General features: G+C 43.2%; 1 protein-coding gene across 1 annotated transcript in view; it reads left to right on the top strand.

The window, feature by feature from the left end:
• Positions 1-4,822, top strand: part of CHCHD3 (coiled-coil-helix-coiled-coil-helix domain containing 3) — a 258,007-nt gene extending 253,185 nt beyond the window's left edge. The window contains exon 8 of the mRNA XM_075345348.1: positions 4,401-4,822. Within this exon, the coding sequence (XP_075201463.1) occupies positions 4,401-4,424 (24 nt within the window). The 3' untranslated portion in view covers positions 4,425-4,822. The remainder of the gene's footprint in view (positions 1-4,400) is intronic.
• The last annotated feature ends 18,968 nt before the right edge of the window (positions 4,823-23,790 follow it).

Below are 23,790 nucleotides of genomic sequence, written 5' to 3'. Positions count from 1 at the left end.
CTTCAGTTCTCAAATTCAGTCGTGTGTGCATTAGTGATGAGCTAGTGTATTAATTACTATTCGCTATTCGCAGAATAGTGTGGTACTCTGGCTATTCGTTTATATAGCGAGTAATGGTGTATTCACCTCGCTGTATTCAGATGTCCCGCCCAACCGTTTTGGTGGCTCATTTGAAGCCACAAAACATGTTGCGCTTCTTAACCAATCACAGCAATGCTGCAGTCATCTTGGCTGCTGCATTACTGTGATTGGCTGGCGCCACCATTTTATACACAAAACAATGCCAGCGTCTCTCTCCAAGCGCTTCATACTCAACGATCACGGCGCGGCCCAGCTGTCACACAGCTCTGCTACCTCTCATTCTTCTTCCCTACTGCTCATTAGCTTCATCACATATTCACTGCTTCTCCCTGTGATTGGTTGCAGTCAGACCTGCCCTCACGCAGAATGACAGCTCTCTGATTACAACCAATCATAGCCGCCGGTGAGCGGGTCTATATTGTGCAGTAAAATAAATAAATAATTTAAAAGGCTGGCGTGCGGTCCCCCCCCAGTTTTAATACCCAGCTAAGATAAAACCTCACAGCTGAGGGTTGGTATTCTCAGGCTGGGGAGACCCACGTTTTTGGGAGCCCCCAAGCCTAAAAATATCAGCCAGCAGCCACGCGGAATTGCCGCATCCGTTAGATGCAACAATCACTGGAGCTTTACCTCGCTTATCCCGAATGCGCTGGTGCAGTGGCAATCGGGGTAATAAAGTAGTTAATGGCAGCCCATAGCAGCCACTAAGTCCTAGGTTAATCATGGCAGGCATTTATGAGATACACGCTATGATTAATCTGTAAGTGAAAGAAAATAAACACCGTGAAAGAATCCTTTATTTGGAATTGACTGGGTATCAAAATTGGGGGGGACCGCACGCCATTTTTTAAAATTTATTTATTTTTACTGTACGATATAGACCCGCCCACCGGCAGCTGTGGTTGGTTGCAATCAGACAGTTGTCACTCAGCTTGGGGGCGAGTCCAGCGGCAACAAATCACAGGGAGAAGCAGTGAATGTGTGATGAGGCTAATGAGCGGTAGGGAAGAAGAATGAGAGGCAGCGGAGCAGTGTGACAGCTGGGCCGCGCTGTGATTGGTGAGTAGGAAGCGCTTGGAGAGAGAATCAGTGGCATAATACTGTGACATCCTCATTCCCAGAAACCATATGTGAGTCAGAAATGCATGCAGGCGTATTCTCCAGGCTCTCCTCACTCACTTTCACCACTTTCCCATTCACTTCAGCCTTTTCCTCAGGCCCCCCCAGACCTCTCTGTTGAGTACAGCGGAAAATTACTCGCATTTCCCATTGACTTGCATTTTACTCGCTATTCGGAATAAATACACGAGTATTATAAAGTACTCGCAATGAGTGTAGTGATTGCGAATATTACGGTACTCACTCATCTCTAGTGTGCATGAGATTTCTGAAACTTCTAAGCTTTTGCTGATTCTGTAAACAGCGGCATGTTATTTGCATAAAAAATATATGCAAAACTCCTAAATGTGAACATACAGTAGTTTTACATCTTCCTTGCGTGTCTATGTATGCTCTATGTTTCAGTGATGATGCCATCATCATTGAAACATCACTAGAGTTTATATTTAAGGAGACCTTGTTGGGGGAGAAGTGTTTGGGACACAAACAGCACCTAGCACACTTACCGTTAGAGGCTCCATTACCAGTCCCAGTAGACTTGACATGAAGAATACTGCTAAATGAGGTGCTATTTTTTCCTTTCAACATAATGGACCTTATTGTAAATCAATAGTCTCTATCATTACATTTACATTGATGACCCATTACTTGTGAAGGACATTAAGTACTTCCCACATTGGGTGCACCTGCATGGAGAGGACTATGATCGCTGTTGTTTAACCATTTAAATGTTGTTGTCTATATCAATCAGCATCTAAATATTCCCGTCTGGCAGCGGCATAATGTAGGGGAAAAGACCCTGATTCTATCGATGTGTCACTTACTGGGCTGCATGTTGTAGTTTTGATAAAATCACTGTTTGATCTATTGCGGGTTAAAAGTGTTATTAGGAGACCGGAAATCTTCAGATCTACTCCAAAAATGTATTAATAAAAACTTTCACTTTGCAACAATAGTCAACTTCTCCACACAGCTCCGGTGACTTAAAAATGAAAAGTTTGAGTCTTGGAAAATAGAAGCACAAAACTGGTTTGTTTGTTGTTTTTTTTGTTTTGTTTTAAATTCTGTATTATTTTTTTGCACCACTGTAATTCTAAAAAAGCACACTGCAAGCAAAACCCAAAAAACAAAGGCAGAGTTATAGGTATGTTTATTATTATTACAATTTAAACACATATGGAATTATTTGTCATCTTCTAATACAGTGTATATTAATGAGAACCTTTCACTGGTTTTAGCATGTTTAACAGATCATATCATATTGAATTGTGGCTGCAGAGTGAAGTAAAATGTAGTTTTTATTTTGTAACTAGCTGTACTACCCGGCTTTGCCCGGGTTAATAACTGCTGTTAACAAAATAGAATGCATTAACAAAAATGTATTCTGCACACAAAAACCACAAAACAGATAGATAGAAATGTAATTATTAAAAGGCAAAAACTAAGCTAATAGAAGCATTTCACAACATATATTTCAACACCACAGATATTCCACACAGATTTAACTAAATTGGCCAAGTAATGTGCTCCGTCTGTCTCTTTCCCCGTCTGTCTCTTTCCCCGTCTGTCTCTTTCCCCGTCTGTCTCTTTCCCCGTCTGTCTCTTTCCCCGTCTGTCTCTTTCCCCGTCTGTCTCTTTCCCCGTCTGTCTCTTTCCCCGTCTGTCTCTTTCCCCGTCTGTCTCTTTCCCCGTCTGTCTCTTTCCCCGTCTGTCTCTTTCCCCGTCTGTCTCTTTCCCCGTCTGTCTCTTTCCCCGTCTGTCTCTCTCTATCCGTTTCCCCACCGACATCTTATTACCTCACATATAAGCTTCTTATACTTTGAATGTCTTTTGTTCCTATAGCAACCAATCACAGCTTCTACTAATAACCTGTAGTTCCAGGCTCCATATACTTTAATGGAGGCATGTTTTTTTGGAGAGTAACTGTAAAGCGCGGGGTTAAATTTTTCTGTCAAAACATAGTCTACGACGTTCCCTGGGTCACATGAGCTGTCTGTGCAAAATTTTGTGATTGTAAATGCGATGGTGCGGATACACTTTTCGTTTCACTTTTTCCCCATTATGTAGATAGGGGCAAAATTGATTGGTAAATTGGAACACGCGGGGTTAAAATTTCGCCTCACAACATAGCCTATGACGCTCTCGGGGTCCAGACGTGTGAGTGTACAAAGTTTTGTGGCTGTAGCTGCGACGGTGCAGATGCCAATCCCGGACACACACACACACACACACACACATTCAGCTTTATATATTTGATTTTTCCTAGTTGCCGAGCCTCCTCACTAAGCTCTGCAGGTTCTGTGTAGAGATACAGCAGAGACAAGTTATGTGCAGTCAGTGTGGGTGGAGAGCTGAAAGCATTATGAGGTTTGGTAGAGTTTGTAATAGTACATTGCTCAGCTTTGCTGTAGTTCTATTTTCAGCTGCAGAGATAATTGAGGAGAGGAGGGCGTGTTCTTTTTTCCCTTTGTTTGCTTCTGCCTGTTTATGATTGGTCAACCTCATGCAGGGGAAGAAGTACATGCACTCAGAGACAAATCTCTGATAACGTCAATTTAAACTACAACATAAATTATTCCCTAAACTGTAAAAGCTAATATCTTTGCAAAGCTGAAATGGAAATCCTAGATGGATGGCAGAAAATCCATGCGGCTCAGTCCACCAACCAGTGAAAATGGTGACTGTACCGTAGAGCTATATAGATGCATAAACCCTTTTGGTACTGTTGAGCGACTTCTGGTTACTGGTACCTGACACTACATTTTGAGCAACACATGAGCGAGCGGTACTCTGTTTAGCTTCTGTTTATATCTGGGACTTTTAAGATTTCACTATATTAATTGCAGACTCCAAAAATGTGATAATCTGACCTGTTGCTGGAATACTACATCATCACTTGTGGGTTATATTTAAATACTTTAAATTCAGTACAAACTCATGTGGATAGGGGCGTCTGTGCCTTGATGCAATGTATTTATGTGACTGTGACTCACTGTAGGGATTAAACATGTAAACTACTTGCAGTTTCCAGTCTGTGGACTACGGTCTGATTTATGTGAGCTTTTCTTTAATTTTCATGCAATTCTCCATCACAACCACTAAGTATGTTTTAATAAAATGTCAGAATGGATTAAGTTCTTATAATTACCTGTGGTTATTTCTCTTAACTTTCTTTTTCCCTTTGTCTTTCCCCTCCACAGAGCGTGCTTGGTAGAGGTGGGTAAAGCCGATTTCTCTCACACTCCTCCCTCTGCAGTTGGTGTTGAAAGAGCATCAGAACTCTATTTAACATGAAAAGAAAATCAACAGTAGAAGCGTGCCACCTACCACAATTTATAACAGTCAAGGCCGACTATTAATCCTTTCTTCATTTGTTTTGTTTTTTTTAAAATCCTTTTCCAACATTCTTGACTGTTTCTTTCCTCACACTTGGCTTTTATAAAAAGTAGTATGCTCAAGTTGATGTTGATTCGCCTCTTTCTTTGAATTGTGTTTCTGATGCCTCTTTTATTTAATAAATTGCAGCTGTATTATCATCACTCGTTCTACCGGACACATATTTGGTACCATCTGTATGTTAAATCCGGATTCCTAATAAAGTATATATATATTTTCCAAATTATATTTTGCAGCACTGGTCTTTCTTTTTAAGTATAAAGTCTGACATAGTATTGGGTTAAATGAAATTCTATATACAGCAACAAATCTGTGCCAATGGCCTCATAAAACTGAAATCTAGAAGTATCTGCCACATTCATTTATGCTACATTTAATTGTGTTGCATTTACACACGGTCCTATTCTATTCTTTCATTTAAGAGAAACACTTGAATCTGGACGAAGTTAGCAGCAAGTTGAATTGATTAAAGCTCATGGCCAGTTTAATTCCTACGTCTTGCTATACACTCATCAGGTTTGAAAAATGTACACGTTTTTTAATGAAAGGTACCATGGCCATCCTCAAACCAATTAATATTGCATGTTAAAACCATAACTATGGAAAACTATTAATTGGCTTTAAAGCCTCCAAAATGTCAACCCAAAATAGGAACGAACTGAAAACCAAAAATGATACAGGTAAATAAGGAATACTTTGAAAGTCATTAGTTACTTTACGTAGCTACAACCTGGTGAAATGTATGAACTCATCTTCTATGGGGAGATAAGGTATGCACACCAGTGACTATGTAAGGGGAATACATGAAATAGCAGAAACTGCTGTGTGAATACTGACTTGAAAAATCCAATAGCTATATGTAAGAGTGAAAATGTGAAAAATGGAATCTGCATTACTGCCATGAACATATGAATAAAGAGAAATTTAGCTACTGAATTGATCAATGCAATAGAGCCCCAACACTACGCCAAAGTATTTCTCTACGTTGGGGTCCCTAGCTTGTGTGTGTCCTCTCATGCAGTTAAAAAACTTACCGTGTATGGGAAGCTGAGACCCAGGCTATATATGCGTATGATATGGATTGGCAATAGGTGTGAGTGGGGATTTCTCTTTATTCATATGTTCATGGCAGTAATGCAGATTCCATTTTTCACATTTTCACTCTTACATTTAGCTATTGGATTTTTCAAGTCAGTATTCACACAGCAGTTTCTGCTATTTCATGTATTCCCCTTACATAGTCACTGGTGTGCATACCTTATCTCCCCATAGTGATGTTTTTTTAGGTTTTTGCACCCAGTTCAGACTTAGAATGGTGTTCCAAACGTTATTCCTTATTGTTAGTAGTTTTTCGTTTGTGAACCCTCCCCACTCACACCTATTGCCAATCCATATCATACGCATATATAGCCTGGGTCTCAGCTTCCCATACACGGTAAGTTTTTTAACTGCATGAGAGGACACACACAAGCTAGGGACCCCAACGTAGAGAAATACTTTGGCGTAGTGTTGGGGCTCTATTGCATTGATCAATTCAGTAGCTAAATTTCTCTTTATTCATATGTTCATGGCAGTAATGCAGATTCCATTTTTCACATTTTCACTCTTACATATAGCTATTGGATTTTTCAAGTCAGTATTCACACAGCAGTTTCTGCTATTTCATGTATTCCCCTTACATAGTCACTGGTGTGCATACCTTATTTCCCCATAGTGATGTTTTTTTAGGTTTTTGCACCCAGTTCAGACTTAGAATGGTGTGCCAAACGTTATTCCTTATTGAACTCATCTTCTAATATCGATGCAAGTATATGTGTAGAGTAAGGTTTGACTGGGATCATAAAAATGATTGTAAAATCACAAAATCCAACCTGGTGGTGGTCTCTGGTTGTGTTTCACATCAGGTATGTGCCATAATGTATCAGCGTATTGAACTTGCCCTCAGATAATGACAACCATTGATAATTTCCCCCAGACACTTTTAGTATACATTGTAAGGTTTTATGAGTGATGTGCAATAAATACATGGTACTGTATTTTCGACACAGGCACTGTACAGAAATGTACTCGACCATACAATACTGGAGAGTACACTACATTATTCAGCCAATCAACAGGCTCTTTGTTGGTATACAGTTAGCTTTAATTGTTTCCCAAACATGTATGTGATTACTACTGCACACTAAAATGCTGACAATGTATAAGGGAACTCTGGTACTGCATTACAGCTATATGAAAAAATGAGATTTTTAGTTTATGAATTGACCAATGCATGTAAGCCCGGAAACCAACGGCAAGGTAAATCTCAATAATCCGGGTACCTAACTTAAATAACACTTTATGAATTGGCTTACATGCATTGGCCAATTCATAAACTAAAAATCTCATGTTTTCATAAAGCAGTAATGCAGTACCAGAGTTCCCTTATACATTGTTGGCATTTTAGTGTGCAGCTGTATGCATCTTATATTTACTATGTTTCTTCAGCTGGCACCTATACACACTTGTGGGATGTGCAAGTCAGTTTTTTTTAAATATTTGTATGTGATTGCTGTTGAATCCTACAAGCTCCATGTTTTGCAAAACTGTGTTGGCAGAAAGATCTTATGGCTTATACCCATTAATGAAAGGTGCACTCACATTCTCATTTTTCTCCTTGGGAACCGGAAATGGAATAAGACATATCTTATCTTGAAGATACCACCCGTAGAAGTCTAATAAAGGCATTGTGAGGTGAGTCCGCATTCAAAAAGGTCTTTGTAACTTGAAAGACCATTGCGAAACATTGGACCACCATGGGGGGTTTTTTAACAGGCATTAACAGGAGTATTAGTTGTAACAGTGCTTTTTCCATATTTTCACTATGCTAATTATACTAGATTATACATAAAATAAAAACTTGAATAATTAGTTTTCACACTGGTCAGGAGAGCAGTCACATTGTGGCACAGCTCAGTTATCAGTTCTGCTGTATGTATACGTGAGGGATGAAGAATATCAGCTCATTATTTCAGGGTGGGAGAGCTGATGACTGCTCTGTAATTCTGCTAGAAGGTCGCTTGACTGTATATGTTACTACCCTGCTCTATGAGCCAGAGGAATGTTATTCATTACTTCTTGGAAATGAAAAATCTCTGAGATTTTATTTTTAAGTCCATTTATTTCTATTAATTTCAGCTGCCGTAAAGCACACTCACCCAGCTGTACTGGCCATTCAAGAAGGAAGAGTATATTAACAATATGGCCGCCCTTAGGAAGGTTTTTATTAACAGTACAAGTAAATAGCAATGAAATAAAATGTAACTAAAATAAACTGAAAATTAATTTTGTAGACATTTCCATTAAACTGTATCTTTGATGCATTGATCTAATTATTCCTTTATTTTAGAAAAAAAAAAATTGGCCAAGAAAAAAAAAAAAAACTAAGCATGATCAAAAGCATGGAAATAAAACCTGACATCCGGATTAAGTACACTACAAAGAGCTGATATAAACGCCTTGTGTTAGGACTGTATTTAAAACCTGCATTTCACCATCTCAGGCATTTGTCCGCAAGTGTTTATTATATTCCTACCCTGCTGTTAAAAGGGTACTCCAGGCATAGGATATTGATGATCCATGAATAGTTGGGCTACATTCACACATCCGTGTAACATATCTGTACTGGCGGTTTGTCTTTTGGACAGCACACTGACCCATACAGCTTCATTTTCATTAACCAATTCACACTTTTGTTTAAAAAAAAAATGGATCTGTGTGTCCCATTCTTATCTGTTTTACCAATCAGACCCAGCCATTAGTCTGTGGATAGCTGTATAAAACGAATGAAACACGGAAAACATACTTAGGCTGCTTTCACACTACGTTTATTTAACATGCGTCCTGAACGTTTTTTTGCTGCAAAAGCGGATCCTGCTTTTACAGCAAAAAACGCATGTAAACGCATGTCTTACTTTGCAGGATCCTGTCACTGGATGTTTAGGGGCGGGCATTGGAGTCATGTGATCGGGAGTGAGGGGAACTAAACGTGCCAGACTGGGAGCCGGCTTCTGACAGCTGCAGACGCTCGTAACCAAGGTAAACATCGGGCTTGGATACCCGATATTTATCTTGGTTACGAGTGTCTGCAGCTGCTAGGAGCCGGGCTCCCTGCACACGTAACCAACGTAAACATCGGGTAACTAAGAGAAGTGGTTACCCGATATTTACCTTGGTTACGAGTGTCCACAGCTCTCAGGTGGGAGAGAGAGGAAGGGGAGGAAGGGGGAAAGACAGAGATAGAGAGGGTGAGGGAGGGAGGAGGAGAGAGAGACAGATCACGCGAGACTGGTTCTGGGCATGCTCAGTACTTTCTGGGCATGCTCAGTACAAAAGCAGGATCCTGTTACAACGCAACTCAACGCATTCTGCTAGGCAGGATCCAGCGCTCATTGAAATGCATTGCAGCTCGCGGCGCAATGTGAAGGATCCTGTGAGATGCGTTATTTTGACAAAGGTAAAAAACGCTACAAGTAGCGTTTTTGAAACATGTTAAAATAACGCAAAAGTACGGATCCTGTGTCTAACGCATGCAAACGCATGCGAACGCAGGTGGACGCGAGTCCATTGCAAATGCATTGAAGTGAAAACGCATTTGCACTGGATCCGTTTTTCCGCTAAAAAAACGTTATGGACGGATGTTAAATAAACGTAGTGTGAAACCAGCCTTATCCGTTCAGTGTTCCATCTGTTTTTCACTGATCTATTATTGTTATGTTAATACAACAATGCAACATGGAGTCTATACGGATGACACAAAAAAAATCAGTTTTACCCGGATGTTCTAATAAACACGGATGTGTGATTGCACCTTTTAATGTGCAGCGCTAAGTAGCCTCTTTTACACATTGACCAAAGCTGTGCAGTGCAGCTTCATTCAATATTTACATCTGGTTGTCATCTGAGCTACTAGTGCAGGGGTGGGCAATTAATTTTCCCATGGGGCCACATGAGAAATTGGGATGGTTTGAGGGCCAGACCAATATAATTAACTCAGTTCTACCTAATACTGTATATAGTGTGTATATGTATGTGTATATATATATATATGTACTATATACAGTATTAGGTAGAACTGAGTTAATTATATTATATACTAGAAGGTGGCCCGATTCTACGCATCAGGTATTCTAGAATTTACGTATTGTGTAGTTAATGTATGATTTTTGTTATATATATAGATGTTGTTGTGTGTAGTTACCAGGTTTTTGTGTAGGTCGCTGTACATGTTCTGGGTGTTGTCTGGGTGTGGCGGGGGGTGAGAGCGGTGTTGTTTGTGTGTTGCGTTGTGTGTGTTGCGTTGTTTGTGGAGCACTGTGTGTCTGTAGTGTTGTGTGTGTGTGTGTGTGTGTTGCGCGGTTTGTGTGGGGTGTGTGTGTTTTGGGGGGAGGTATGTTTTGTGTCATGTGTGTTGTGCGGTATGTGCGTATATTTGTGTGTGCCGCGGTGTTTGTGTGTTGGGTGTCTGTGTAGGGCGGTGTTTGTGGTTCCCTGTGTGTGTGTGTGGTGTGTTGTGCAGTGCGTGTGTGGCAGTGTGTGTGTGTGTTTTGGGGGAGGTGGGCACCCCCCATCGTGCTCCATCCCCCATGCTGCGCACCCCCCATCGTGCTCCATCCCCCATGCTGCGCACCCCCCATCGTGCTCCATCCCCCATGCTGCGCACCCCCCATCGTGCTCCATCCCCCATGCTGCGCACCCTCCATCGTGCTCCATCCCCCATGCTGCGCACCCTCCATCGTGCTCCATCCCCCATCGTGCTCCATCCCCCATGCTGTGCACCCCCCATCGTGCTCCATCCCCCATGCTGCGCACCCCGCATCGTGCTCCATCCCCCATGCTGCGCCCCCCCATCGTGCTCCATCCCCCATGCTGCGCCCCCCCATCGTGCTCCATCCCCCATGCTGCGCACTCCCCATCGTGCTCCATCCCCCATGCTGCGCACTCCCCATCGTGCTCCATCCCCCATGCTGCGCACTCCCCATCGTGCTCCATCCCCCATGCTGCGCACTCCCCATCGTGCTCCATCCCCCATGCTGCGCACCCCCCATCGTGCTCCATCCCCCATGCTGCGCACCCCCCATCGTGCTCCATCCCCCATGCTGCGCACCCTCCATCGTGCTCCATCCCCCATGCTGCGCACCCCGCATCGTGCTCCATCCCCCATGCTGCGCCCCCCCATCGTGCTCCATCCCCCATGCTGCGCCCCCCCATCGTGCTCCATCCCCCATGCTGCGCACTCCCCATCGTGCTCCATCCCCCATGCTGCGCACTCCCCATCGTGCTCCATCCCCCATGCTGCGCACTCCCCATCGTGCTCCATCCCCCATGCTGCGCACCCCCCATCGTGCTCCATCCCCCATGCTGCGCACCCCCCATCGTGCTCCATCCCCCATGCTGCGCACCCCCCATCGTGCTCCATCCCCCATGCTGCGCACCCTCCATCGTGCTCCATCCCCCATGCTGCGCACCCTCCATCGTGCTCCATCCCCCATCGTGCTCCATCCCCCATGCTGCGCATTCCCCATCGTGCTCCATCCCCCATGCTGCGCACTCCCAAACGTGCTCCATCCCCCATACTGCGCATTCCCAAACGTGCTCCATCCCCCATGCTGCGCACTCCCCATCGTGCTCCATCCCCCATGCTGTGCACCCCCCATCGTGCTCCATCCCCCATGCTGCGCACCCCGCATCGTGCTCCATCCCCCATGCTGCGCCCCCCCATCGTGCTCCATCCCCCATGCTGCGCCCCCCCATCGTGCTCCATCCCTCATGCTGCGCACTCCCCATCGTGCTCCATCCCCCATGCTGCGCACTCCCCATCGTGCTCCATCCCCCATGCTGCGCACTCCCCATCGTGCTCCATCCCCCATGCTGCGCACTCCCCATCGTGCTCCATCCCCCATGCTGCGCACCCCCCCATCGTGCTCCATCCCCCATGCTGCGCACCCCCCATCGTGCTCCATCCCCAATGCTGCGCACCCCCCCATCGTGCTCCATCCCCCATGCTGCGCACCCCCCATCGTGCTCCATCCCCCATGTTGCGCACTCCCCATCGTGCTCCATCCCCCATGCTGCGCACCCCCCATTGTGCTCCATCCCCCATGGTGTGCACCCCCCATCGTGCTCCACAGTCACACATCAGACAGTATACACGCCCACATCTGATCGCATACACTCACACCCCACTTCTGCCTGTGCCCTCCGGTGGGCGGTTCCAGCAGCTGTGCTGCACGCAGTGCTCCTCTGCCTTCTGCCGACACGCACAGATCCGATCGCATACACGCACAGATCCACTCGCATACACGCACAGATCCGATCGCATACACGCACACATCCGATCGCATATACGCACACATCCGATCGCATACACGCACACACCCGATCGCATACACGCACACACCCGATCGCATACACGCACACACCCGATCACATACACGCGCACACACACTGACGATATCGCACATACGCGCTCACACTCACAACATCTGGAGATACCACATGCTTCCGGCCATGTGATCCTCTGGAAGGTCACTGCACGCACAGTATCGCCGCCGAGAAGCAAGCGATATCACTGGATGTTGTGAGTGTGTGGATGCGATCTGATGTGTGTGAGGTGTGTGTGAGAGTGAGTGTGATCTGATGTGTGTGTGTGTGTGTGTGTGTGTGTGTGTGTGTGTTCCACCGCTGCAGGACCTTGATGCGCTCACCTGGGAGCCGGTGTACGCTGGTAACCATGCTACACAATATTACCCGATGTGTACCATGGTTACCAGCGTACCCCGCCCCCCGCACGCACGGGAGCCCACACCAGCGTACGCCGGCAACCCCAGCAACGCGAGGGTATGTGTCGGCTGGGTTGCTGGTGTGGGCTCCCGGGGGTACAGCACTCACCTGGGAGTCGGGGCTCCGTGTCGGTTCGGGGAATGCGTGCGGGGGGCGGGGCCAGAGCGAGCGTGCAATGCGTGAGGGGGCGGGGCATGACCGAGTTGCCAATGCGTGCAGGGGGCCGGGGCGAGAGGCCAATCCGTGTGGGGGCGGAGCCTGGGCGAGCGGCCAATCCATGCGGGGGGGCGGAGGCGAGGTGAGCGGCCAATGAGACTCTTGTCGCGGTAACGACAGAATTTTGGAGCAAGACAGACACAGAATAAGGCAATTATATATATAGATATATATATTATCCCTTCATAAACAAACAGTAAGTTAAACAATACAAAGATTCAATGAAAATATGGAGGTCAGTGGGGGGTATACACATTACTGGGGTCAGTGGGGGGCATACACATTACTGGGGTCAGTAAGTGGCAGACATTACTGGGGGCATACATATTACTGGGGTCAGTGGGGGACATACACATTACTGGAGTAAGTGGCATGGACATTACTGGGGTCAGTGGGGGACATACACATTACTGAGGTGAGTAAGTGGCATGGACTTTACTGGGGTCCGTAGGGGACATACACATTACTGGGGCCTGTGCAGCATACATACAGGCCCTGGTGGCCAGTGGAGCATACATACTGACAGCGGTGGCCAGTGGAGCATACATACTGACAGTGGTGGCCAGTGGAGCATACATACTGGCCCTGGTGGCCTATAGGGCATACATACTGGCCCTGGTGGCCTGAGGGGCATACATACTGGCCCTGGGGGCGCTGAGGGCACATGCTGGTAGCACTGCAGCAGCACAGCCTGAGTGCTCCTCTAGCTGCCTTCTCTGAGTCCCTGTGTGTCTGCTTCTTCTATTGCAGGCACATTGGGGACCTGAGAAGACACAAGTGCTGCTCTCCCCTCCTGCAGGAACTCTGCACTCTCCCTGCTGCTACTGGTGCACATTACCTCAGTTGTAGAGCAGACGTTTTTGAAGTTGCCGCTGTCGAGATGAGCTGGTCACATGTGAGGATCCTGGGTAAAAGGGGCAGGCATAGGGGCTGTGGCCAGCATTGAGAAAGCAGCAGGCGGGGACAAGGAAGGCATTCGAGAAGTGTGTGTGTCCTGCATTGAGAGGGGGCGCGTGGATGACCGCAAAAGGGACATAGCTAGCAGCATAGATGCCATGGAAGGCATCCAGAGACACTGACCAGCATTCAGAGGGGGCATGACCGGCAGAGTACGGCGGCATGGCAGTTGCTTATCACTGCACTATTGGATACATAGCTCCCGGCCATGAGAGCAAGGCTGAGGCATAAAATCGTAGATCAGGCCACGCCTCCAACTCTGTGCTAAGACGGGCGGGCCGGTCACAGACAGTAGGCGGGCCGCCCCTTGCCCAGGTCTGTACTAGTGGCTTATCTACGGGGGTTCTGACTTGGCGTAAGGATAGTTTATTCATTTTCTGTGCCCGGATATCCCTTTTAATAAAGCAACATCTACATAATTGGTTAGCTTGGCTTGTAGATGTGCTGCAGCATATTCAAAGTCTGAAAGAAAGCATCCTTATCTTTGGACTCTGCACATCCCCTTTAAATATTCATATGTACCTTAGTCTCTGATACTAATAAACGGTAGTTCAAGGAAGTATTCTGAATTGGTGAAACAATAGGAATATTTACTGAATAGACTATATCAGGCCATTGTTGAAAAGAAAACATTTTTCCATTAAGAACTACTAATGTCGTCATTGCTTTCTAAATTTATATAATACATAAACGTCCTTTAGTACCTTGCGTGTATGTTTGTCTCTTGGTGCTGCTTTGCTCTTGACATTTCTGGTAAGGACAGCTAAGCTTTATTGCCTGTCTTTGTGGTTATTTTATGGCCCTGCTCTTTGGCCATTTCTAGCTCTTCTATTACATTTTGTGGTTCTTACTTACTAAAATACTGTTATCTTTTCCTCAAAATCAATAACTGCCTCCTGGATAGTTTATTGATGGTATTAGGATAAATGGTCCAAAACTGAGTTATGATCTTTGCAGGTTTATGCCCTCTACACAAACGAAATTCTGTTTACAATTAATGTCGTTTTTGTGTTACGGTTCTTTTTAACTGTTATGGAGATGACATCTAGCTATCCCTTTAATCATTAAGAACAATGTAGAGCATAATTGTTTCAGTCCTAATAGGTTAATTCCGGTTTCTTGAGAATGCTGCTGAGCATCTTACATTTTTCTTTTTTAAATTGTTGGTCATTTTTTATAATGGCTACCATTTTATTCAGTGTTTTGAGTTTTAAATGCTCCAAAGGATCTAAAAAATGTTTCAAAATATCCCGCTGTTTTGTGTACAGCATACAGCTCTAATACAGGCTTACAGTTGAAACCAGAAGTTTAGATACACGATCTAGAAAGACACATATGCATATATTTTTTTTTCCAACTTTTGATTGGACAATGGCTATTTTAGAGCATTTTCTTTGAGGAGATGCTTCAAAGAAGTGACTTGAACCCCAAATTGAGCCTCTTGAACCCCAAATTATTAAAAATTTGTTTTTACGAGCGCTTGGGAAATCAATACAGCACACAATCTAGTATGCTGTAATCAAAGAATTTTCGTTTATTAGGACATGACCAGTTTAAGGTTACAGACAAAGGAGAAGTGTCCTCTGAACTATGCACCAATAAGAGCAGTAGTGGCGTGAATAAAAATGTGAAAATTCCCTACCCATTCAGTGTTATTTGATCACCATGACATCAAAGTTAAAGGTGTATTCCCATCTCCAAGATCCTACACTATGTAGTAAGTGTAATAATAATGTTAGCAAATACTTGCAATTAATCATGTAGTATAGTTCTGATTTCGTATGTCGTTTACCTCATGTGCAGGGCATTGCAGTTACTTAGGTATCCATGGTTATGACCACTAGCAACTAACTAGCTAACTGTGACTATATGCATGGCCATAACCATGAATACCTAAGGTCCTGCAATGCCCTGCACATGGAGGTAAGAGACATGACTATACCACATTGGTAATTGGAAGTATTTGGTAATAGTATTATCACGCCTAATACTTATTAGGATATGATCTTGGAGATGAGAATACCCCTTTAAGTACAAAATAAATACCACAGGAAGAAAATGGATTCTGTTCACTCACACCTTCAACTAACTGGGTATATACCACAGAATTTTGCAAAGCAATTGCTTTTTCTCCTTTGGCTGTCTAATGAAAAGATGACTGCACCCATAAAGAAGTTCTGTTGGTTGCATGAAAATGTGCATCTTTATCTTTGTAGGGTATATCTTTGGCACAGAGGATCAAAGAAAAAAAAGTAATACTGAGTCTTTGTTCAGAGTCTTTGGAGAGAAACTGAGCAGGACCTTCAAGTTTTTGAACACTTTTTTTTTTGGGGGGGGGGGGATTTTTACTCAATTTTAGCTCTAAAAACTCCTGCACATATCCATCCAAAGTCAGTGAAGCAGCATCAATTGGAGGAGATACCTGGTTTAAATGAATAAGTTCCAGTGAAAAGAACTTTTTAAATATATTTGCACTGTTTTTAGGTGAAAACAAATTATATAATACAGAAATGTGAATAAAATGTAATTCACAACTTGACATAATGAGGTATTCATCCACTATGACTGCTCCATGTGTATAGTTTTCCATCCATAAAGAGGATAGACAGATGGATGTAGCATTAGTTAAATGTAGCATGAAACCATTACATCAAATGGTCTCATTATAGAGAACCAACCATCAGGATTTTGCTATATGAGGTAAAGGCAGTGCCATATTGGCACTAAGATGCTGAATCCAGGCATACCTGTTGTAGAAAAATCCAATGCTTCGTTGATTAAATATCTTTTAATCAAAGTTGCAGAAAAGCACTGCCCTTTGATTGACTGGTGCAACATGGGCGGGTCTTTGTGGGTTGGATTCTCGCATTTATTCCTCCTCCAGCGTCCTCTGGCTTTCCCCCTTTTTTTTATTTGAATATCGCACCGCCATTGCTGTTGTTGGCGCGTGTGCAATACCACGGTACTCAGGTCTTCATTATAATGGCACCGAAGTCCGCACATACTTGTACCCTGATCTCCGGTAGCATTTTTTGAACACACTGCGGGGATGACCATGAGAAGCATTGGTTGCGTGCCCAGACTTTTATTTTTTCTTTACATCTGGGCACGTGCCGATGCTTCTCAGTCTTCACCGCAAAACTGCCGGAGATCCAGTATGCGCATGCGCGGGGTCCAGTGCCATTTTAATGAAGACCTGAGTACTGTGGCAATGCGCACAAGCCCATTGCTGTTGATGGCGCGGCATGGCAATGCTGGAGGAGGAATAAACGCGAGAGCCCAACCCACAAAGACCCGCCCATGTTGCACCAGTCAATCAAAGTGCAGTGCTTTTCTACAACTTTGATTACAGATATTTAATCAACCTATCATCAGATCTGTCTGTAACAAGTATCCCTGCAATCAGCATATTAGTGTCAGTATGGCACTGAATTTACATCATAAAGCAAAATGCTGCTGGTTGGTCCTCTTTAAGGATCTGGCTAAACTACTTTCTCCCTGATTTCTAGATAGAAACTAAACAGCATCCAGCCCCTCTTCATGTGTCAAAGGGCAATATTTCTTCCATCAGTCTACATTGGCTGTACTCAATTGTCAAAGAGATTCCTGTTGTACGTATATAGAGCCTTCTCAGGTAATCTTATGTAATGAATTTGAATGATCAAAATTTCATTTACATACTAAAAATGCATAAAACATTAACTATATCCCTAAGACAAGCCTATATTTAGTCCTCTTTGCACAATCAAATGTACAGTACCATTTTCTATAGGAACTTTTTTGGTCTTTGATAACTAGGATAAAGTGTTAAAAATACATTATGTGCATGACAGTTTTAATTTCCCACATGCTGATATTATGAAAGGCTATTAAAATGATCTACTGGTGATAAAAAGTCAAGTGCTTGGTTCACTTACAGTAAATTTACGAGGAGAGGGCGAGAAATGAGTATTGTTTGCATTTGACTGTCATTTAGTCTTTACGTTCTCACTGACCTCTTCATAATTTAGAGGAGCAGATCAGGGTAGTGGCAGAGAGATGTGGAATATCCATCGAAGCTACTCATCAAATTCAACATCCCAGCAAGAGAAAAAGCGGCATGTATAAAAAAAAAAGTTACGCCGTAAATGTATTCTGATAAGGATGTGATCACATTCCCGAGGACCCATAACTCTTCTTACTGGTGTCTGCTCTAACCTTCACAGAACTTGGAAAGAGAATGAGGATAGAGACATACTTCATGCCACATCACCTACACTTTTAAAACTTGGTGAAGGCAAAACTCCCCATAAACTACAGTCACTGTTTCCTTTATTCTGAAGAAGAAAAAAATTGTATCTGTAATTATTATTTTTGTTAAAGGGGGTTTTCTGGCATATAATTTATTTTACCCAAAGGGTTGCAGCCATAGAGAATATCCGTTCCCCTGCTCCATTGCTGCCTGTCTGCCTCTGCAGTTCTATATACCACCATTTACTAATTTGTTCTCACACTTCAGGACATTCCTGATTCTCCTATCTTTTCAACCATCTTTGTAAAAGTGACAGCAAGCAATACTATTGTACATACCAGTAGCCATAATCCTAGACATCCCTGTTTTCTTAAAAATAAGACCTACCCTGAAAATAAGCCCTAGCATGCTTTTACAGCATTTTTGGAATATGCTTGAAATATAAGCCATAGTCACAGTCAGGGACGGCATTAGGGGGAGTCAAACTGCATAGTTTCTCAAGGCCCCCCACTCTCTTAGGGACCCCAGCACTTGTATTCCGAGGCTAAGATTGTTGAAGGACCTTTGATGACTTTACAGTCATGTGACCATGGTGTAATCAAAGGGTCTCTTAATTGCAGGAGCCTAAAGGCCGCTTTACACGCTGCGATATAGTTACCGATATCGCTACCATGCGTACCCGCCCCCATCGGTTGTGTGACACGGGCAAATCGCTGCCCGTGGCGCACAACATCGCTCAGACCAGTCACACTACTTACCTGCCTAGCGACGTTGCTGTGACCGGAGAACCGCCTCCTTTCTAAGGGGGCGGTTCGTTCGGCATCACAGCGACGTCACTAAGCGGCCGTCCAATAGAAGCGGAGATGAGCGGGACATAACATCCCGCCCACCTCCTTCCTTCCACATTGCCGGCGGCCGCAGGTAAGGTGAGGTTCCTCATTTCTGCGTTGTCACACATAGCGATGTGTGCTGCCGCTGGAACGATGAACTACATCCTACACGCAGCAGCAACAATAATTGAGAATAGGGGGCATGTCACTGATTAGCAATTTTGAACGTTTTTGCGACGATTCAAAATCGCTCATAGGTGTCACACGCAATGACATCGCTAAAGCGGCCGGATGTGCTTCACAAATTCCGTGACCCCAACGAGATCGCTTGAGCGATGTCGTAGCGTGTAAAGCGGCCTTTAGGCTGAAGAGGAGACAGGCTGGCAGTGTGTTTGTGTGTGTGTGTGTGTGTAGATAGATACACATGTGCTACATACAGAGTTTGGAGAGTTATGTTGATGTTCCAGAATGCGATATGAATATATTGAATAAATGTTGATTTAGTTTGTTTTGTTCAAGAATAAACATGGATTGTTCTGCATGGAAAAAAATAAGACATCCCCTGAAAATAAGCCCTAGCCAAGCTTTCAGAGCAAAAAATAACATAAGATCGTGTCTTATTTTTGGGGAAACACGGTACTATTGGAGCAATACCAATAGGTGAGCTTATGAGTGAAACGTAATTGCTCTATAAATGACAATTTTTTGTGCAAAGCACAACAAATATGAAAGAGATTGCAAACTAGAGGCTATAGAAATGGGTATACAAAATATAGTCCAAAACAAAGCACAGTCCCAATTGATCAATCACAAATGGAAAATTAAAATGGCCATCCCCAGTTTTCTCTCATACTCCAGTACAGTACCCAGTTCTGAGTGAGGATAAAACTGTGGTTAGGCTGTTAGAAGGAGAGTAGCCAGGTAGGTACGAGGAGTGCCCCATATTTGGGTAGTACACAACCTCCACGCTTTCTTGACCCAACAAAAAAAAGAAACCCTAATTGGTTATCAAATGTATTTATAAATGTGGCAAAAACCCATTCAAAGTATGCTTTATTGTCAAGCAGTGTAGTGAATTTAGTGATTCTTCAAAAATAAACTTCTAAAAAAGACCTTTTCTAAACCTTTATTCCAACTTTATCATCTAGATCATGGAATGTGTCATCTGAAAACTAGCAAACTAAAATATGTAGGGAGTACAATACGTCAATCTAAAACACATATCAGGGAACATCTTCATGATATTGAGAACAACAAAAGTTACAGAAATATATCCCATGTCTCAAAACACTTTATTTCTTGTCATGATGGTAGCATAATGTCACTAAAAGTGTGCGATAGAACAGATTTATAACCAAAAAAGAAGTGTGGATAGAAAATGTCATCTTAGGAACAGAGAGGCGAGGTGGATCTTTAAACAAAGGGGTATTCCCATCTCAAATATCCTATCCACATATATAGTAGGTGTAAGAATAATATTAGGAAATGCCTCTAATTTGTAATGTTATATAATTCTCCTGATATAGCCATGTCTCTTACCTCATGTGCAGGGCATTACAGTAGCTTAGATATTCATGGTTACGACCACCAGCAACTAACTGTCATAATCATGGATACCTAAGCTACTGCAATTTCTAATTTGATATAGTTGCTATTATTATTATTATTATTATTATTATTATTACACCTACTATATATTGGGATTGGAACTTGGAGAAGGGAATACCCCTTTGGCACCAGCGTTCCGTCAGGTTTAAATTTACTTAAATATATTATGCTACATTATTAGTTTGCACATAATTAAATGTTCCATGATACCTAGACTTGTGGCAAGATAATATGTCACATTAGTTTCTATATAATGTTCTTTTCCCGTCAATCTTCTTTGGCCCATTATTCGCATGGATTTCTTTTATCATATGGTGGCAGGAGCAGATAGATGTGGTGGAGTTTCAGATTCAACACCAGAGTTTTCCTGGTTTAGATATCTGCAAAGATATAATGTCCTTACCATTAGCCCCCATATAATATGTGCTTGTTCAACAACAGCTTTCTGTTCCATTTACAAATGTTTTTATATATAATGTTTTTTTTCTGCCATTTCTTTTTGCCCTAGCCTTATAAATTTATTGGGCTTATCGGCCTATGTTCAGCCACCACACCTAGACTTCAGCGTTGGCCATTGACCTTGCAATGGACTGTAAACATTAAAGAAATAAAAGTAAGGCTGGAGGAAGAACGGGGAGATTTTAACAAAACGTTATTTTAAACAGTTGTTAACCGGTATTTTTACAAGGACTTTGCAAATATACCTATCTTAGAAGATGGAAATAATCCTTTAATGCTAAGTATTTTCCTCACTGGATATATGCAGTTACTTGGAGGTTTGCCTTATACATGTAGTGTAATGATTAGAGATAAGCAGAACAGAACTTTAAAGTTCTGTGTTCGTACCAAACAGACTTTACAAAAGAAATCAGTGTTTGAGTTCGGAGTTCGGGTGCTCTAGAAATGCAAAGCACTCAAGAGAGGATCAGCGTGTTCATGTACGCTTGGTGCTCAGTCTAGTGTGAGCCATGTACAGTGCTTGATTGGCTGTCAGTGGGGTTAAAGTAAGCCTTATCATATATAGTGTGTACAAAAAAATAAATGAAAAAACCCCGCTCTCCCCCGGAAATGCTCTGTTTATGGCTGGCTACATGTGGACTGAGACCCGAACTGCCCAATCAGTGATTTCCAATGAGGTTCAGGTCAAGTCTGGGTCCAGAACAGAACTTTATATAAAGTCTGGCTGTACCTGCAGAATCCGAATTTCAACAGGTCCACTCATCTCTAGTAATGATTTTCTAAATGCTTTTACAACTCACCTTGGTAAAAGAATACTGGTATTACCGAACTAGATTCTCATTGTCATTGCTGGCAACATGCCTCCGTTAGTTTTTATGTTGTTTATATTAAAATATTCCATGTAAAAGGGATATTCACTTTGGATATGCTAGAAATGCCTTAAAAGTATAGTTCAGTGGAATGTTAACAGCACCTTCACACAACCCACTCCACCGAAGTCTATGAATGTCACACAAAGCCAGTAAGGAATAAGCAAAACACTGAGTGCACAGCCCAGTTATATATCAATAATAAATCAACTGGATGCAGCGTCCTGCATGAAAAACCGAATCATACAAGGGGAGAAGAAAGCTCATGCATAATGGACGCGCAATCCAGAGAATGAAGCGATATGACCGTGGTCCTTGATCATTAACAATATTTATTTAGCAATCCAAAAACATACAATAAATGATTAAAATCAATTAAAAAACATGTAACATCAATTCCACGTTTCCCATAGATGACAATAAAAGGGTATGACTATGTGCAAATATGCAAAGAGATACAAGAAGGTGTAACTATTGTCACATAATAATGCAGTAGAAAGACCTCTATAAATGTATGCAATTGAGATAATACATATAATGCATGTTTGTCAACATATAAATGAGTCACAATATCAGTGAGATCCGTATTGCTGAAAAGGAGTCCTGCTGCCCACAAGGATGTGAGGTTAAAGTGATGGGGAGTGTGGAGACACGGGGCTCAGTGGGTGCTCTCGTCCTCTGGCCCAGCCGCCTTTAGAAAGACAGCGTGGCCCAGGGCTCATCCCAACTGAACGCACGACCTCCTTAACCATGGGCGGAACACTACTCAGACAACACAGGGTGAGGGAATCACAATATTAAGACTTTATTGGATCCCCAAACAAGTAACGGCACATAACACATAACCAGTGTTGTAGCTGTTCTGTTTTGTCACAAGTCAGCTTATGGGATCACCAGTGAGGTCCTCTGAATTAGGCCTCTTCAGACCTAATCAAGATCGAGCGCTCGGAGAAAAAGACCTGCATTCATGTGGGCATGATCAATTTTCTGTTTATTCAACCAAAGTACAGTTTATTTATACCATTTACAGATCAATGTGATCATGCAAAAAATGTAGAGTCATGCATATGAGATAAGAAGATAAGAAGAACATTTAGAGACAATAATAATCCTTGAGCCTGTCTCTTATTCCGTAGGATCAATAATGACTATGAACTACCATCAGATATACTTACTAATAACAATAAAATATCTTTAATGAAGAAATAGAGAAACTATTAACCCTTCTATATCACCAGCAAAACACACAAATGTAACAGGCAACAGAGTCTCACCCTTCCGCTGGCTCACCGGGGATTTAGAATGTCCATGCCTCAGAGGTTGCAGGGCTAATTACTCCAATCCAGCAGCACCCCGCTTTCGGCGGGCACCCACCGAGACTGGAATAACGCCAGATTTAGGAAGCTGGCTGAGGTCTGCAAAGTCTGTACCAGGTGACCGAATTGTCCCAACCTGGGTTTCCTCCTTAAGTAGTCTCTGGTTTGATGATATAATCCTGGCAGCCGGAGTCGAAATCCCTAGACTGTGGATATGGTCTCCAATCGGGGCCGGAGTCCCTAGATTGAAGCCACAAGGTATCCTGATCCTCTAGCCAGCTCCTAAGAGCTTAGACTGGATCATGCACATCCATCAACAACAACCTGGTGACTTAAAGAAATTCCCTTTTATAGCCACAGCCTTCCACTTGGATACACTGCGTCCTCATCGGATTGGTTGGACAAGATTGCTTCTCCCATTGGATGAATTTCAAGTTGCATGGATAATGTTCATTTAAATGATGTGGGTAGAAAGACTGAGGATATGGGGTCTGCAAGTCACCGACTAGACAATGGCTACTAAGGTAATCACATTAGCAATACACAATTACATTACAATGATTACTGGAAGGGTCTGGAGAAACAATAGCTAAGCAGACATGAGGTAATACACAAAAGAACAATACGTCTGGCTGAATGTTAAGAAACTTTAACCCATGAGAGTCCATGTCGTCACATTCCTCCTCCTTCTTAATATTAGCCAGACATGATAGGCTTCCGATCATCTTTCTCCTCTTGACGGCATTGTCCTTTTTAATGGTGAGGTCAGCAACAGAGGCTTGCATCTATATACCACCCCCTGATTACCTCCCCCAAGTTGAGCAGCCATATTGCGGACAAGCACTAAGGTGGGGTCCATGAGTTGGGCCTGCATACATTTCTTACTA

The sequence above is a fragment of the Anomaloglossus baeobatrachus genome, chromosome 4 (assembly GCF_048569485.1).
Source record: "Anomaloglossus baeobatrachus isolate aAnoBae1 chromosome 4, aAnoBae1.hap1, whole genome shotgun sequence".
NCBI lineage: Eukaryota > Metazoa > Chordata > Amphibia > Anura > Aromobatidae > Anomaloglossus > Anomaloglossus baeobatrachus.
Note: the sequence above shows the minus strand (reverse complement) of the source record. Positions and strands in the feature narration are given on the sequence as shown.